Source organism: Podarcis muralis, chromosome 5 (genome assembly GCF_964188315.1).
Source record: "Podarcis muralis chromosome 5, rPodMur119.hap1.1, whole genome shotgun sequence".
Lineage (NCBI taxonomy): Eukaryota > Metazoa > Chordata > Lepidosauria > Squamata > Lacertidae > Podarcis > Podarcis muralis.
This window is the reverse complement of record NC_135659.1, coordinates 90,641,892-90,660,086: the sequence shown is the minus strand read 5'-3', so window position 1 is coordinate 90,660,086 and position 18,195 is coordinate 90,641,892. Positions and strand designations below refer to the sequence as shown.

At 44.3% G+C, this 18,195-nt stretch overlaps 1 protein-coding gene across 8 annotated transcripts in view; it reads right to left on the bottom strand.

Moving 5' to 3' along the window:
• The window catches only part of CDH4 (cadherin 4), an 831,041-nt gene that overhangs the window by 321,228 nt on the left and 491,618 nt on the right, over positions 1-18,195 (bottom strand). For 4 of the 8 annotated variants that reach the window (XM_028735371.2, XM_077929338.1, XM_077929341.1 and 1 more), the window contains one exon: positions 1,575-1,751. In XM_028735371.2, coding sequence (XP_028591204.2) covers positions 1,575-1,751 — 177 coding nt within the window. The remainder of the gene's footprint in view (positions 1-1,574; positions 1,752-18,195) is intronic. The other 4 variants (XM_077929337.1, XM_077929339.1, XM_077929342.1 and 1 more) reach the window with 1 other exon arrangement.

The window sequence follows — 18,195 nt, the reverse complement described above, 5'->3', positions numbered from 1 at the left end:
GTTGAAATCTAAGTGCCTGATGGAGGGACCTGTCCCCAGGGGCAGAGGAATGGGGATGCGGTGGGGGCGGACCACCCCAGGTGTCTTCGCTGAGGGGGGTGACATTTGGCAGTCATGGGCAGGTGGTGTGCTGAATGTCCACATTGGCGGCTTGCTCTGCCCCCATGGGTGGCTCACTCCAACCCCGGCTGCAGGGTGCGCACGCTGCTCCATGCACCTGAGCAGCTATCCCTGGGAGGGTACCCTCCACGCCCCGCGCCCCTCGGGAGCACGCCCACCCTGGGCAGTGCAGGCATAGGCTCTGACACTGCCTGTCTCCTTGTACTGTGTAAATTGTCATGTTCACTGTCATCACCATAACAATTAAACATCAAAAATAAAAGTGGGTGGATAGTAAGCAAGTAAGAAAAAGAGGTGTCCATGCTGGGATTTGGTAAGGAGCATGTAAGGTAATAATAGAAGCCGTAATGCCTCTAAGCATGTGCAGAGTGTCTCTCCCCCACCCCATGTAACCACTAGCCTTGGATCAGAGTGCAGGACTTCAGCTGAATGGCTACAGCTTCCCTGGGGTAACAAAGCATTACAGATTCATTGCAACTGTGCTTTGATAAGTGTCCCTGTTCCTGTACCATTGTTCTTGAAACGTGCTTTGCTTAGGGTGTCTCTGTGTGGAGAAGCTGTATACCAATGCAAAGAATGATAATGATACAACGGTACTTTCAGCTCTGAGCATCTACAAAAATATGGTGCACCGCTTGGAACTGCAAACAGCCTATCTCCAAAACACAGCCAGCCATCTCCTGACTCATGACAAAACTAATATTACATTAAACGTCTCACTGTGCCTTTAAGTGCAGGTCTGTATGCAGTCACTCAAATTGCCAGCCTGATGGATCAGGACCCTGACATGGGGGTAAAGGGGCTTTAACTGCTGACCCCTTTGCTATAGTCACAGCAAGGTGTGTGTGGGGAGAGCTAAAGACCCCTCCCTCATCCTTTTGCTAGTGTCCCAATCTGGATCACCCCTTCTGAAGCAGCCATTTAAGTTATGGAAGGGGAACCTCAGGCCAGGGGGACAAATGTGGCCCTCCATGTCTCGTTTCCTGGCTCTCAGGACACTCCTAGGTCAAAAAAGCACCTGCCACTGGTGCTGCTTTGCATCTTTGTTGAGTTCCCCTCTTCCAGGCTGGCGTGCGTCCTTCAACTTTGATTATGCATTTCACTTGCCCATGTGAAGAAAACTAGCCCACTGTACAAAGGTAAAATGCACACTCATTGCTCCACCAACGTTTGCCTCTGGCCCTTCCCAGCGCTGCCATGTGGCCCTTGGAAGGCCGCCCAGAATGGAACGTGGCCCTTGAGCTGGAAATAAGTTTCCCATCCCTGTGTTAAAAAGCAAAACCCACTTAAAGGCACAGGTATACTGCTAAAGTTGCACTGAGTTTGGCCTTTGGCGTTGGAGAAATGGGCTTCCTCTCCGAAAACGACACCTCAAACAAGCTTTGGGAAATGTGCAGTGTGACATCGGACCAACAATCAATCACGGGTATCCATTATCCAGCCGTCCCACTCACCCTAACCAGCTGCTGTGGGAAGGGTCCTCTCGAATTCTCTGGCACGTTGATCGGCGGGATGACCCAGTCTCGCTTCTGCCGCCTCAGCCCATGAGAATTCTGCTGATGGCGCCAGGGCAGGAGAGTGTCGCTCGGCTGCTGCAGGAGGTCTGCTGACGTGTTCTTCTTTCCTTTCTGCTGATTTGGAAGGGGGGAGGAAAACAGGTATTGTTTTGATTTTGCTTAGTTTCATTTACAAAAAAAGGAAGACAAAGCAACATTGCAATGCATGTAAGGAAAAATCAACTCCTCGGGACTCATTCGGGTTGAGAAATAACTGGGTGTGTGTGGGGTGTGTGTGTGAATTTTTGTTATTACAATGAAGCAAACATTTCTGCATTACAAAAGCGAGCGGCACTCCTATTGACAACTTCATTTTTCCACACGTATGGAGCTGTCATTAGACAATCAAGCCTTCTTCCACGACGGATTGTCTTCATTATGCCAACTGCAGGAAGCTTTATCAGCCCCTTGGAGGATAAAATCTGCAGATTCCTAATAAATATAATAAATCACAGGGACGAAATGAAACAAGCTGAAAACATCCCTGGCGTTACCAGTGGTAGGTCTGGGTCCATTACGCAGTATTAAGCTCCTCGCTAGCCTGGAATTTTAAAGCACTGCTGACTTATTTGCAGTCATCATGGAATGGGATTCAGGCAGTCTGAATGCTGTCTAAAGAGATCCATCATCTGGTGGACACAAGGTAGAAAGGAGGGTCTAGAAGAAGATCTTGGTACGTCTTGGAGGTCTGCTTCAAACTATATTTACTTCCACACGGATCTCTCCAAATGATGACTGTAAAAACTGTGATTGGCATGATTATGTGTGTGGTCTTTCGTCAGTGGTTCTGGTCCTTAAAATGGGAACCCCATGTATTTAATTTGGCACCTAGCCTACTAAGCACCATGGGACCATGTGTACCAAGGGCTCAGCACCCTCTTGAAGCAGAGAAATGAATATAAATGTGCAACATTAGCCCTTGTGATTGGCAGATGATGATGATTGACATGACTTTGGCTTATGAACCAGATGCAGCTAAATACCAAACCAAAGAGTGTCAGGCCTCCCAGAATGATGCAGGCAAAATCAGGGGGTGGAATGTCAAGCAGAGAAAAAGGTGAGGTAGGCAGCCTCTGCAAAGAGCAATGCTTTAATTGTGCACTCCTGTTACCAGCAGGGGAACACATGGACACAGTCAAACTGTGTAGGATTCCAACACTCACCAGCTAGTGAGTGGAGGATTCAGTCCTGCTAACTGCAGGGTGCTTCACAAGGAGCACCTGGCAGGATTGTATGGAAGGCTCAGTTCTTCTGGCTGAAGGGTGCTTGCAACTTGGCAAGCATGTTCCCCACAGGACAGGCACTTGTGAAGCACCACCCAGCAGAATTGAACTCTCCGCTCACCAGCTCAACCCCAATTAAATTTTCCCACTCCCCATTGATACAGGGCTGCATCTAGGTCAAGGGAGGGTTCTGGAATGGCCTGATCAACAGGAGAGTGGCTTCTGTCTGCTTGTCCTGTTCTGGTATAACAGAGAAGTCCACAGGGGAAGAGAGCATGGGATGTTGCCTGCTTCAGGACCAAGGAGAGCTCCTAGCGTGTGACTTGCTCCATAAGCATTGGAAATGAATTGAGGCCTTATGAGCATCTGACTCCTGTTCGTATCTTCTAGGCTCCTCCTCATTTTAGAGAACCAGGGTGCCTTAAGGGGCAGGCCAAAGTTCAGGCGAAAGCCCCCCAGTCTTCATGAATTCCCCCCTCCCCCATGAACTCAAAATCTCTCCACTACCCAGTCATGCCCTTCTCAGTTTATGTTTGGGGGAAACAAAATGCAGATTTAGATGGTGTTCGGGTTTTCTTCTAGATTGTGTGATTTTGCATTTGCCATCCTGATTTAAGCAAAAACCTGTGGCTATACAACCCATATGGCTTAACTGGGCTCACTTGAGAATTGGGATGGGGAAGAGGGGCATTGGTTCTAAAGCCCCGGGAAACCAAATCATTCCTCCATTTCTGAGCTTGCTCAGAGCTGTTTCTTGGTGCTGATAATGCCAAGGCTGCAGATTCGATCCCCGTATGGGACAGGTGCATATTCCTGCACTGAAGGGGGTTGGACTAGATGATCCTCAGGGTCCCTTCCAACTCTACAATTCTATGATTCTATGAAAGGATGTTATCATGGTTCCCACATCAAATATAAGCATTGAGTCCAAGTGAAAATCATTTGTTGAATATCACCCAAGGGTGTTACAGCTGTACTTTCAATACAATTCTCATATTTATAAATCAAATGTGCTAGTTATCAGACCACAACTTCCGTTAAGGGAAGAACTACAGGCTAAAAAATCAAGCCTGTGTCTTACTGGCAGAAGGTTCCAGGTTCACTACCTGATATCTCCAGGTAAAACTATCACATAGCACTGGGATGGGGAAACTGCAGTCCCTGGCTGTTATCAGATTCCAGCTCCCATCACTTCCAAACAGCATGGACAGTGGTCAGGGATGATTGGAGTTACACATGGAGGGGTGTGTGTATTTCCCATGTCTGATGTAGCAGATGATGTGAAAGACCTGTCTGAGAGTTTGAAGAGCCACTCTAAGTCAGGACTAACAATGTTGGGTTTGATGGGCATATAAGAAGAAGAAGAGTTTGGATTTGATATCCCGCTTTATCACTACCCAAAGGAGTCTCAAAGCGGCTAACAATCTCCTTTCCCTTCCTCCCCCACAACAAACCCTCTGTGAGGTGAGTGGGGCTGAGAGACTTCAGAGAAGTGTGAGTAGCCCAAGGTCACCCAGCAGCTGCATGTGGAGGACCAGAGACGCGAACCCGGTTCACCAGATTATGAGTCCATTGCTCTTAACCACTACACCACGCTGGCTCTCAGATATAATTCAGATATAAGTCTGAATTGGTATCAGGCAGTTTCCTACCACTGTCCTCCTAGTAATTTGGCAACAGATTTACAACACAGGTGCTAAAGGCTTTCCAAATCTGAAGAGTACAAAGTCTTGCTTGTGTGTGCTTATCTCCTTCCTCTTACATTTTGAGCTTTTCTAGCACCCGTCCTTAATCCTCTTCTTGAATATGCTCATTAATAAGTGGCACCAGGAAAGGTAAAAGGGCACCTAGAAGCTCGACATGCATTTATGCATCCACGAGACCTAAACACAATCCACATTTGCTCCATGGAATGGACCCCTTTTAAAAATCAGTTTTCAATTCCCAGCTGGGGGATCTTGAGAGAGCAGAAGCTTAGGTCAGTTTTGATAATTGGCATGCAAGAGTGAGAGACAAATTACGAAGGGACGGTAACATAATTTGTGCTCTGGCAAGTTTACACCAGGGAATGGATGTGGGCTAAAGAGAGACTTGAGAATTAACATGACTCCCAAAGCCCTCTGGATGCAGAAATAATTAGTATCGGCTCAGCAAGACCATCCTGGTACTTTCATTCTTTCAGAAATATTTGATGGCTAGTGAGTGGAACATCACTCTTTGTCACTTGTAATGAGGTTTTCTGACATTAGCATAGATTGCCAACCAGACTTTGAGGTTGACTGTGTGCACTGAAGCTAAGGGGCCAATTTGGACATTTTCAAAAGGGTCTCCCCTCCTCGCCCACTGGCTTGGTCCTCTCCATCACCATACAAAGAGGAAAGAAGTGCGATATCAAACTGTTTTCCATCATGCTTCCAGTTTTCAGCTCCACGTAGGGAGGGGAGAACTTAGTGGGATGCTAGAAGCCTATTGTGCTTTTTCTAAAAATGAAATAAATAGAACTAAATAATTTCCTTGCAAGGGGAGCTGGGTTACTTATATGTATTGATCAGATGTTTCTCATTGCTGAGATATATTGGGCTGGAAATGCACCACAGGACCCAAAGGGAAATTTCCTTCAACTATGCTCTTTCCAAGCCCAAAGAACGTTGGGATGTGCTGCTTGCAAGATTTCTCATCACACTAGGCAATATCAACCCCACAGTTTGCACTGGCAGTGGGTAAATACAAGTGTCTCTCTGCTTCCCACCTGGTCCAGGTGCATGAGGTGACCACATCCCACCTTCAAGCAACTGTGCTTCTGAATAAGCTGAAATTCTCCCATTTACCAGGGACAGCCTCTATTTTCAATCCTTGTCCTTGATTTGCTTCTTAGGGGTATGTTGTAAGTATCAAGGTATTTTGTTTCATTTTTTTAAGTTACAGATTATACAGTGGTACCTTGCGTTACATATGCTTCAGGTTACATACGCTTCAGGTTACAGAGTCCGCTAACCCAGAAATAGTGCTTCAGGTTAAGAACTTTGCTTCAGGATGAGAACAGAAATCATGCTCCAGCGGCGTGGCGGCAGCAGGAGGCCCCATTAGCTAAAGTGGTGCTTCAGGTTAAGAACAGTTTCAGGTTAAGAACGGACCTCCGGAACGAATTAAGTACTTAACCTGAGGTACCACTGTACATCTGCCAAGTGTCCCTTGCGTATTTCACAGATACCATCTCTTTTGTCAGATTAAACATCCCACTAAACTTTTTTTTTTTTGTAAATAATACTTATGGTGAGCTTGCTAACACATCTGCTGCAGAAGTCAGTACAACAGAGATGGGCGCCCTCATGGATACAACTCCCAGCATCCCTGCTCATGTTGCTCAGGACTGATGGGAGGTGCAGTTGAACAATATCTGGAGGGTTACAGATTCCTCATCCCTGCAGTAGAGGATAGGGTATCATAGAGGAAATGAAAGAGATTGCAGAGCAGGTGGAAAAGTCAAGGAAGACCCAAGCAGTGATCTTTCATGCAGGATTCAAAGCATGCAGACTCCATACATTATGCACATAGATACCCGTCTGCAGATGTTTAAAGTTGAATGCAGTTATTGGGAGCAGCACCATAGGGTCAGAGGGGATTACAAAGTCCTTGATATGTTAATATCTTCTATGCCGGCTCTATATACTACAGCATCCATGATAGCATCATATGTTCTATGGATGAAAAGGAACTGTATTGCATTTCACAGGGATTTTTTTCTTTCCTTTTTCTTTCCATGGTTTCAGAATTATGAAACATGCAAAATAGCAATTGCACCAGCGTATCACCAACATAATTCGCCCTACCTAAGCATTACTGATAATGAAAAAAATAAAATAGAATATGAGCAGTGTATGCCAAACCACAGTGACATATTTAATTATAGATAACATAGATCAAATCTCCCCAGTGGCATGCAACTCAGATCCATCCCAAAAGAGACTAAGGTTGAGCTGCATCACTTTCATTCAATACATTCTGGTTTTGAATGAAAGACTCCAGTTATCAATGAGTTGTTATGTTGGAGTCTCTCCTCTCTTTAGCTCTTCCAGATTTGTGAGTTCAATTTCAAAAACCAGTGGTAGAGTTATCTCCTTCCCTTTTTTAAAAGAATGGTCAATTGTGCTGCAGTCGAAAGATGAGTGACCATTTCCACATTCTCAGGTTGCACTGTGCCCTTTAAAAATCCTAGTAAGATAACCAGTGAGTCAAATGGCTCTAATTTTTAAAATTTCTGTCATCAGCTTCTAGGTAGCTCTAACTCTTTCCCTGGTTTAGGGACATGATTTTGGGAGCCAAGCTGTTTCCCAATCCTTTGCCAGCATGACACTAACTCGGCTGTGTTACACCAGTACAGTCAGTTACAACATGCTTCACTTTCTAGAGTGGACGGAGACAGGGGGATGTGTAACTTTCTGTTCCTGCTGTAAGTGACTCAGCAGATGAGTGAGACTCCATAAAAGCAGAGTCACATAGCCGTTTTGTCTCAATTCGAGTCAACTCTCAGTTAAGACTCATCCATTTTGCTGTCTACTTTTTTTGTTTAAAAAGCAGAGACATCACCTTGCCAACAAAGGTCCGTATAGCAAAAGCTATGGTTTTCCCAGTAGTGATGTATGGAAGTGAGAGCTGGACCATAAGGAAGGCTGATCGCCGAAGAATTGATGCTTTTGAATTATGGTGCTGGAGGAGACTCTTGAGAGTCCCATGGACTGCATGAAGATCAAACCTATCCATTCTTAAGGAAATCAGCCCTGAGTGCTCACTGGAAGGACAGATCCTGAAGCTGAGACTCCAATACTTTGGCCACCTCATGACAAGAGAAGATTCCCTGGAAAAGACCCTGATGCTGGGAAAGATGGAGGGCACAAGGCGAAGCGGACGACAGAGGACGAGATGGTTGGACAGTGTTCTCGAAGCTACCAGCATGAGTTTGACCAAACTGCGGGAGACAGTGGAAGACAGAAGTGCCTGGCGTGCTCTGGTCCATGGGGTCACGGAGAGTCGGACACGACTAAACGACTAAACAACAATTTTGCTGTCTGCTGGCGCTCAGCCAGCAGCACTTGGGCCCATCTTCCCAAAGCACGCAAGCCACGTTTTGTGTTTGTAACACACAACGTGTTGTAAAGCCTGCCTTCTAGGATGTGTACTGTGAACAACTTGTGAGTCAACTGATACTTATAAAGACAGACTCGTGAGTCTTTATTGTATTTTAAGAGGGAGAAAAGGGGACACCAGGAATAATCCAAGTGGGGAAGCCAGATTGGATTAGTCATCTTGTAAAGATTCAAATGACTCTAATCAACTAGCTTCTCTGAATATAGAGGGGATTTGCTCTGCTACTTCACTCACTAGTGTGAGTGAAGGAAGGATAATACTTAACAAATATTTCCTTACCTATTATCCTAAACAACCCCACACAAACTGTCATTGACACCACTATATAGCCCTACAGACATTGAAGCTCTGGTGTCACTTGAGCCAGAGTATTTGATGTTTCTGTGGTGGTGAGGTGAGGAAATCCACAGCACTGTCTCCAATGTCAGAAAGGGAGTTCTGAAGGGAACCATGTTTGCTGGAATGCCCTCCATAGGATTGCAGTGTCAGGGAACCAATCCAAGCTTGCGCTCTGGTGCATTTATCCAGTGTAAAAAATAATAATACAAAAAGTACAGAGACTACATGAGAACAAACATGAATCACAAACCTTCCCTTTCAACAAAGCCTCCTTGTCTCCACCCCCAATACCTTCATGTCAAACCAAAACAATAACTCTCTTTCATCTTCATTTGTTGACAATGTGTTCTCATAGCATTAATTTCTCCCATGGTGTTTAAATAAGTTATGCATGTTCTCTGGTGTTCAAAAGCTAAGTAAACTGTGTGAACAAAACTGGTGGTGGGGCTGAATGCCAGATCCGTTCACTTTTCTGTAAAAAGAACAAGCTATGAAAGCAAGAGAGGAAAAGGGAGCGCTATACGCACACATAGAGATTTCCTTTTTCTACAGGATCCTGCAGTTGTAATAAACCTAGGGTGGACTAGATGATGCTTCTCCATGATCTGGACCATGTATATATATTGAGGGCCTCCAGAAGCCCATGCAAATCCATAATATTTGGATGTGGCCCAAGTCAGGGGTCACCAACCTGGTGCCCTTAGGTGACAGCATGCCCACCATTACGTTTTATGCAAGGTGCGGCTCAGATCAGCATGTACCAGAATTTACAAAGATTGCTCAGACATCCATACATATACATTTCACAGCAGGATGCACACACCACAAAATACAAGTGGGTTTGCAATGTGAGCACTACAAATCCCATTGTGAAGCACACCCTAAGTTTGAAAAATGGTGCATATGCCTGTATGGAACCACACAATTTTGACATGTCCTCATTGGGAATACCTGGCTCTCTGGGAAACTTTTTGGGCAATCCTTCCTGCTCTTTTATCCAAACCAACTTCAGTAGAACAAGTCCCTGGGCTACGGGATTCATTTAAATCCCTAGCTTCACATCTCTGTGCCTCTGGTCCTCAACTGCTTCCTGGCCAACACCTGCCTTGACATCGCAGGTGCACAATCACAGGCTTGATGACCCCTTGTCTATGGGCCTCGGCATTGGCAGACAGAGGCTAGGACAGAACTGCATTTTTCTCCGAGATAAAGGCTAAAGTGATCTAGTTAACAGTTGCCACTACCTCGGAGAGCAATGCAGAAAGACTCCAAAAGCCACTGCCTCCTCATTTGGCTGAGAGCAGAACCAGTGAGTGTGAAACAATACCAGCTTTCACCTTACGCTACAGTTAGCAGTAACCAGTCCAGCCAGCTGGCAGTTCTCCCCTTCCAGCCAACCTGCTTTTGTTATTAGTCAGCCCCTGGCTAGAGAGACATCTGGACATTATTACCCAGCCAAGCGTGGACCACCAGCACATTTACATAATACAAGATCAGATTTTGTGTACCAGCTTAACGGCACCTTTTGGATTGCTGTAGGTTTTTTCAGGGGACAGAATAAGCCACCATTGTGAAGCTAAGTGATGGGGTGTCTTAATGCATCCCTTGAAGGCTATTAATTTTATAGTTATCAGCTTGATAAAGGAAATATTATATGTTCTGCATGGCGATGCACTGCTTTGACGCCATGAAGAAATTAGGAATGGAGGAAGGTTTTTTTTTTAATAAAATAAAATAAAATAAAAATAAATACCCTCCCCAAAACCTACCATGTTATTCCTGACATTTTTGTTTCCCTGCCATTAAGCTTTACTCTTTTCAGTTCCTCTTCATACGTGTTTGTCACATTTGTTAGCAACCTTTCAGCAATATGTTCTCACGGCAGCTTTCAATTAAAAGAAGAAACAACCAGCAACAAACCTAACAACTGAAGGAATAAAAAACACAAGGGGAAATCTCCACCCCAGCAACATCCGCCAATAAAAAAAAGAACAGTCAAACTATAAAACAACAATTAAACAGAACTGTATGAGAGCTGTGTAACATATGAAGTCTTTGCTTGGCAACAAAAGACGTCAAAGTAGAGGCCAGGAAAGCATTACTGTGGAGGGCATTCCAAACATAGGGCAACAGACATATGCACACACAATTATGTTTTGGAAAGCGGTTTGTCCATCTGTTCTCCATGGGTTTGGCTACCATTCGAGATATCATCACCAAACTTGGCAGAAGGTGTTGCTGAGCTGGGGGCACAGGTCACTGTCAATGTTTGGATGCTGACCGCCATGTTGAATCAAGATGGCAGACTCAACAGTGACTTTGGTGTGACATTTTTGGCATAGGTTTGGGTGCCTCTCAAGACACAGTTGCCAAATTTGGCATGAGGGCTCATAGATGTTTGGGTGCTGGGTGTCATTTCAATTCAAATTGGGAGATAGTGGACTAAAACATGACTTTTACCTCTCTTTAGCTATTTTGTTTAGCATAGGTTTGGCGAGCTGTTGAGATATTGTTGCCAAACTCTGCATGAAGGTTCCCTCGGTGGGGGGAGATCATCTTCACTGATGTTTGCATGCTGGGTGCCATTTTGAATCAAGATGGCAGATCAAAACATGCCTTTGGCATGACTTCACCTGATTTTTGGCGTGATGGGTCCAAACTCAACAACTGCACTATCCTTTATTATTATTTATTTCACATATTCCTGGGCAGCACAGGGCACTCCCTATTGGTGTGTGTGTGTGTGTGTGTGTGTGTGTGTGTGTGTGTGTGAGATGGGATTAAAGGCAGCTTACAGATAAAGACAAGAGTTACTAAAAGCATAGAAAAAACAATAATTTTTAAAAATCATGTAAACATTAATAGAAACAAAACTATATACATATATGAAATCTGCTTAAAACATACAAATAGTTACAATAAAAAAGCACAGCACCAGCCCTTTCATGAAAAGCAGTCAGTTCCCAAAAGCCTGTTGGAACAAGAAGTTCTTCACTTGTTGGTGGAAGGACAAAAAAGAGGGAGCCACTCTAGCTTCTCCAGGGAGAGAGTTCCAAAGTCTGGGAGCAGCCACTAGGAAGGCCCTGTCCTGCATCTCCACCCAGTGTAACTTTGAGGGTATCGGGACTGAGAAAAAAACCTCCTCTGAAGATGTCAAAATCCATGCACGTTTGTATGAGGGAAAGCCATTCCACTTCCGAGAGGGATGGTGCTGCGGTCAGACCACATGGCCTCCACACACAAGCGGGCGCTGAGGAAGCCCTGTGTCATGGCCCCCGGCAAGCCAATCCGGTTGGCTGGGGGCGTGGCTTACACCTTTTAAACCACAGTGCAGCAAGGGGGATCGCTTTTCATGCATTCATCATATTAGCCTTGCTATGGACCTCAGTTGGTCGCCTGTTGAAGAGGCCTGGTAGGAATTCTTCCCACCTGGCAAATTGGCACTGGCCATTTGGTTTTCCGCCTACCTCGTAACAATCATCACAACTTTGTAAGGTTTGGTGGTTAGGCATTGGTAAAACCTTGTTCGGGGGAGGGGAGGTGTGGCCATCACCTGCCCCTCCATACTAAAGGGTATTCTGTTAAAGGAGGGCATGGTCTCTGTCCAAAGCCCAGACAGGGGCTAGGGCCATGGTATGACCCCTATCGGTGACCCTGGGGGAGATCCTAGTTGATGTGCATCAGCAGGGCTCCCCCTACTGGTGGTTAACCCTTGTGAGACTTCCTACAGGTGGGCAGGAGTCAGATATAGTCGGTTCAATTCCAATGCCTAAGCCAATACCGCTCACATTCTGTAACTAATAAAGTTGTGGCCTAAATTTTGCCCATTAACCTAAATATGGTGTCCACGTGTTATTATTCAACACAAAAGTGGGGGGCGGTCCAAGGTTTTGACATGCAATATGGTCTTTCAGATATCTTTGACTTAAGCCATGTACAGCTTTATAGGTCATAACCAGCACTTTGAATTATGCCAGGAAACAGACTGGTAGTCAGTGGAGCAGTTCTAATAAGGGAGTCATAAGAGACATTATCACAGTTCAAGAACGCATCCCAAGCATGCCAAAATGTGCTCAAGGAGGCTGCAGAGCAGGGCTGGAGAGGACGATGGGTTGAGGAAAAGGGCTCTGGGTTAGCATCTTTTGGGCCAGACTAAGAGGGTGGTATTCAGCCCACGAAACTGAGGTCACCAGACCCTGCACCAAGTTCATGGTGGTGTTCAGGACAGGACATGTACACATTCCCACCCCCAAACTGCCAGTGCTGGATTCATTTCTCAACCAGAATGGACTCCTTCATTACAGAGGAACTCAGTTTCCTGCAATACTTCAGACAATGGCTGAGAAGGTACTGGATTTGCTGTTTTAGATACTCCAGGGTACCTACTCAGGAGCACATCCACAAACCGTGTGGAGAGATGAAATGCGAAGAATTCAATCGAACTTAGTCTGACAACAACAAAAATCACCTTTGCTTGCTAAGTATTTTTTTTAAAAAAATAATGCTAGTGGAGAAACAGAGTGATGTATGAATTCTATTCTACATGTACAAGACATTCAGCTGCCATTGGCAACTGTAAAGGTAACAAACAAGATTCTTTTCATCTTATGGATGTATGTTTATATCTTTTTTTAGCAAATAGGGTGAGATTTCATTTGGCATTGTCATGCAGAAGAAATGAAAGGTTTGTGGACCGAAAGCAGAACACACACACACACACACACACACACACACACACACACACACACACTTGTTTGCTTAAATAATTACTGTGTTTGCATTTAGGTCACTGCCGAATTTGCCAGAACTGAAGCATCAGCAATCCTGAAAATCTGCAGCAACAGTAGACGAAACTACCATGTCCAATGATCCTCTTTATTTCAGACCTTGATTTGCTTCTGCCTATTGATGTTAAGCTGTTCTCTTTGTCAGGGTGTCATCCCCTCTATTTCCTAGCATGTTCCCGTCCCCCTGTTGAAAAGCTATAATGGCTACCTATCAGCCATATTTACAAATAGTTGTAAGCTCCGTGGTGAATTTAATCAAAGGCAGCTTCGCATCGCGTCCTATTAGCATCAAAACACAAATTGCTATTCATGAACGATTTGTGTCAAAGTGCTCCGAAAAACTGGCATTTTTAGCTGCAAGATGCTCTCCTGAGCACAGCGCTTCAGCAAGGGCATTAAATTAATGTGTTTGCATAAAAGGCATTTGCTAATTGACAAAGAAATGGGAATTGGGCATCTGACTTCTACTTTAAAGATAATGAACAGCATTGGGAAGGAATATATGTACAGGTAGACAAGATCACCTCTTTGCTCATAAAAAAAAAAGTATCTTAATTTCGGAAGCAAACAGGAACCAATCCTAACAGGCGGTTTGAAGTGCCAGATCAAACTGTTTGATCATCGGCACTTCCAAAGGCAAACAGAGGCTGTGGCACATTTGCGACCTTTATCAAAACAGGCGGCATACAATCGAGAATGCTATGTTTGCTTAGGAACTCATTAGATAAAATTACCTCCCCGTTTACAGAACAGTATACAATTGCAGGGTGGTTTTTATATTTTATTTTCTGTTAATCAGCTAGTTAAGCAAGAAATTCATTACTTTCTGGGAGGGGTGGTTTCAGTTAACAGGAGGGCTGCATAGAACAGTTCACATTAGAGTCAATTAGTAAGAAAAATTGTCAATTTTGGCAAGCACGCAGAATTCGTCGGTTGACAGACGGGGAAAAGACTGAGTGAGAGACTAACACAGACATCTCATCATGACCAAAAAAAAGGGAAGGAAGGGAAAGAAGGCGGGTGATATCAGATTTGCAGAATGTTCAGTGCAATTGCACTTTGCAAATCTGGTGCGATAAAGGGGGTGTTTATGAAAGTCAGAAGTGGCCAGTTTCTTTACTCTTAGAGGGCACTTGCTTTTGCAAATAAGAGTTTGGGGACCAGAAGTTCATAATTTGTTTAACAAACAGGTTTCATTATGGATTATCAGGTTCTAGGCTCATCTAGCACAATGGTTTTCCACTGGTCTAGACCTGACTCCCAGGCTGCAACATGGAGGCCATATTCATGTTTTCACATTTGTCTTATATGTCATAGTGCTAATAATGCACATTATTAATCATCAAATGGCAATTTGCAGAAATATGCATCTTATTAAAAAAAATGGCTCGTGCCTTTCTCCTGCCACATTGCAGCACTCATAGGAGCTGTTAAAATGAGTGCCTCGTCAGATTAATGTGTCTTAGTCTGGACATGCACGCCGTGTTCCTTTGGCTTGGTCAGAATGACAGCAACAGCTTTGCTGTGACCCATCTGATGTGAACCAATGGTGGGTCCCAAGCTGCTGGTTGAAGATCTATGATCTAGCAGGGGTTTGCTGGTTATGGAGCATCGGTGAAACAGCAGCATTAGATACAAAATCCAATGAGAAGTAGGGATAGTAACATAAGATCAGCCCAGCTTGATCAGCCGAACAGCCCATCGAGTCCAGCACGTTGTTCTCACAGTGGCCTATGGGAACCCCACACGCAGAACCTGAGTGCAACAGTGCTCTCCCCACCTGCATTGCCACCTGCATCAGATGGACAGGTGTAATAATGTGGCCCTCTCCATCAGCATGTCTGAGGACTGCTTCCTCTTAGTTTCTTCTCTGGCACAACTGACTCCATCAGTGATCATTTCTCCTGCAGACATGCATTCATAAAAGGCATATGCTCTTCTGCTATGGCTATGGCTTCTCTCCTCAACGGAAGAATGCACCAGCACTATGGGGTGGCTCGAGGTCCAGCTCTGAGGGCCTTCTGGCGGTTTCCTCACTGCGAGAAGTGAGGTTACAGGGAACCAGGCAGAGGGCCTTCTCGGTAGTGGCACGTGCCCTGTGGAACGCCCTCCCATCAGATGTCAAGGAAATAAACAACTATCTGACTTTTAGAAGACATCTGAAGGCAGCCCTGTTTAGAGAAGTTTTTAATGTTTAATATTTTATCATGTTTTTAATATTCTGTTGGAAGGCGCCCAGAGTGGCTGGGGAAACCCAGCCAGATTGGGGGGATGATAACTATTATTATTATTATTATTATTATTATTATTATTATTATTATTACAAGGTTGAACGGTCTTCAAGTTTATTCCTTAGGCTTCTGCTGCAATTTGCTTGAAGGCTGCAATCCTTTCTCATTCACTCCTTTATAATTGCTTTTTAAATGTTTTTGAAAGAGATGTTATTGCACTGCATTGCTTTCATTTCTTCTGCACAGTGCAAAACTACCTGCATTGCATGTCTTGAGCCCCATTCAACTCCAGTAATCTCTGGTTATAGCACTACAGAGAGCAAAGGGTGGGGAAGAACCCTCCCCTCCCCTCCTGGAAGGTTGTGGCTGCCCATCAAGGAAAACATTACTGAGATAGAGACATCAACCACCTGCCTCCATCTAAAGCAGCTTCGAAAGGGTGCTGTAAACATAAAGCACACAATCAAAGCAAAATTAAGCATGCATAAGTACCATTAATTTAAGTGAGTGAATAGAGCACATAGTTAAATCTCTCTTATTGCAAGTAATATGATTTAATGGTGCTTAACTTTGGCTGGATCACACCCAAAAATACAGTTCTAAGTCTAGCTGTGTTGCAGGAAAAAACAACAACTCAATAGTACCTTAGAGATTAACTAATTTGTTGTAGCATGGGCTCTTGTAGGCAAGAGTTTTACTTCATAAGATGAATGGAAAATGAAAATATAGGCACCCAGAAGTCCAGAGGTGGCATCCTGATCCATGAGGTTGTCTACCACCATGGCTAGGTGATGGCCCAAGCAAGAGGAGGTCATAAATTGCAAGGGTTCCATGCAGATGGCAAGGCAAGGTCAGCACCTTGGAGAGCGTTCCAGACACGCATTTCAGAACCACACTTGGTGATCGTAGAGCTGAGGAGGAACATGCAAATTGCCTCAACCATGTCTTGGGGCATCTGGCAGATTTTTACACCCTAGGCTTGGGATTCATGAAATTCAGGGCCCATTTCCTGAATTCTGCATCAGGGCATTTAAAGGGCTGGTGTCTTCTTCTGCAGCCATTTGCTTCCACTAGGCTCTGAGTTTTCAGTCCGGGGATATACTGCCACAAGGCTCCCCTGATCCTCAAAGGAACCTGTGGACCTCTGCTATCAGAGTCTGGGGGCAAAGGAGTCTCCTTGGGATTAAAGAGAAAAGCTGTGGTCTCTGGTGTCTGCTGCTGCATATAGGACAGACCAGAAAGAGGAGGCATCTCCTCCTTGGGGCTGCCAATGGAAAATAAAGACTCTACCACAAGGGTTTCTGGTCTGCAGCCATGACAAGTGGTGTGTACTGTTATGCAAGTGAAATGAACAATTAAGAATCATGATTAAAATAACAAAACATGTTTAAAACATAGCCTTTTCTCTTTGGGCCATTTGCCATAGCTGAATGCCCTGGTAAAATCTGGGGACTTTACAATTGCTCTGAGCTTAGATTGCTATTAGCAGGGCATGAAGTGAATGATATGAGCCGTCAAGACAATGTCGAAAAAGGACTCAGTCTGAATCATGTAGTAAAAGTTTCCAAATGTCAAAAGTATTTCTTAAATTAAAAAAAACCCCTAGAATTGCACTTTTTTTGTTTTTGTTCCTAACGTTGTCGCTCGCTGTGTTGGCAGTCATGAAACACATTGTCAAAAGTCTCTTAAGATGAAATTTAGAGACCTTCATATTTACCATCTAATTGCAAAGCTTCATCTGAAAACTAGATTTCTCCCATGTCAGTTAACCTGAAACAGGAATGCAGCTGGTGAAGGAGGCAGCAAGCGATAAGAGCATCTGTTCCAAGCACACCTAGAGAAAGTGTGCAAAATGGAAAGCAACGTTTATACAATTGCCTGAAAGTTATTTGGGAGGAGGCTCTCAGTTGCACAAGTGAAAGCATCTTTCCAATGTCATTTGGGTTTGTCAGAAACTTCATGTCAGGTGGGATGAGCCTGGGATATAGGGCTTGCTTTTTTATGTCAATGTCTTACATTCTGGAAGAGTTGCTATTGCCATGAGAAATAACCTAATGGAGATTCACCAAATGACCTGCTTATTGAGCATTCATCCTGATTTAATTGCATAAAGCTTATATTGTGGTTAGAGTATGCCCACATACAAAGCATACATGCAAAGAACTATTATCCCAGTTTAACAGTCATGGCTTCCTTCAAATAATATCGAGAACTGTAGTTTGCTAAGGGTGTAACCCCTGTTTGTCTCCCAGAGCTATAATTCCCAGAGTGGTTTAACATTCAAGTCATCTAGCAATTTTCACTCTGTAAGGCAAACAGGAGTCTCCTAATAACTCTCAGCACCAGTAATAAAATACAGTTCCAATAATTCTTTGGAAGAAGCCAGCATTGCTAAAATGCTATAATCCTGCTTTAAATATCTGACACAAATGTGGCCTATGTCCAGTTGTTCTTGAGCATTTGTTCTGATTCGTTTATGACAAAGAACATTCATTTGGATTAGTCTTCCCTATATCATTCATTCATCCCACATTTTTCAAAGCATTTCCATTTTCCAAACCACAAAAAGTGTTGTTTTTCTCCTTGGTGCTCAGGTGGCAGAGAGCTCTCATTTCCATTGTGCAAACCTAATGCTTTGGTATGCGCTTGAATTCCTCCTGCAAAATATTGACAGTCTGGAGGCACCCATTGTCAGCTTTTCCCAACTGACACCACATTACCAAAGCAGTGTCACAGCAGCGCTGCTAAGCATCTGCCAGAAGAGGCCCTCAATATGTTCTAGAAGTGATGAAAG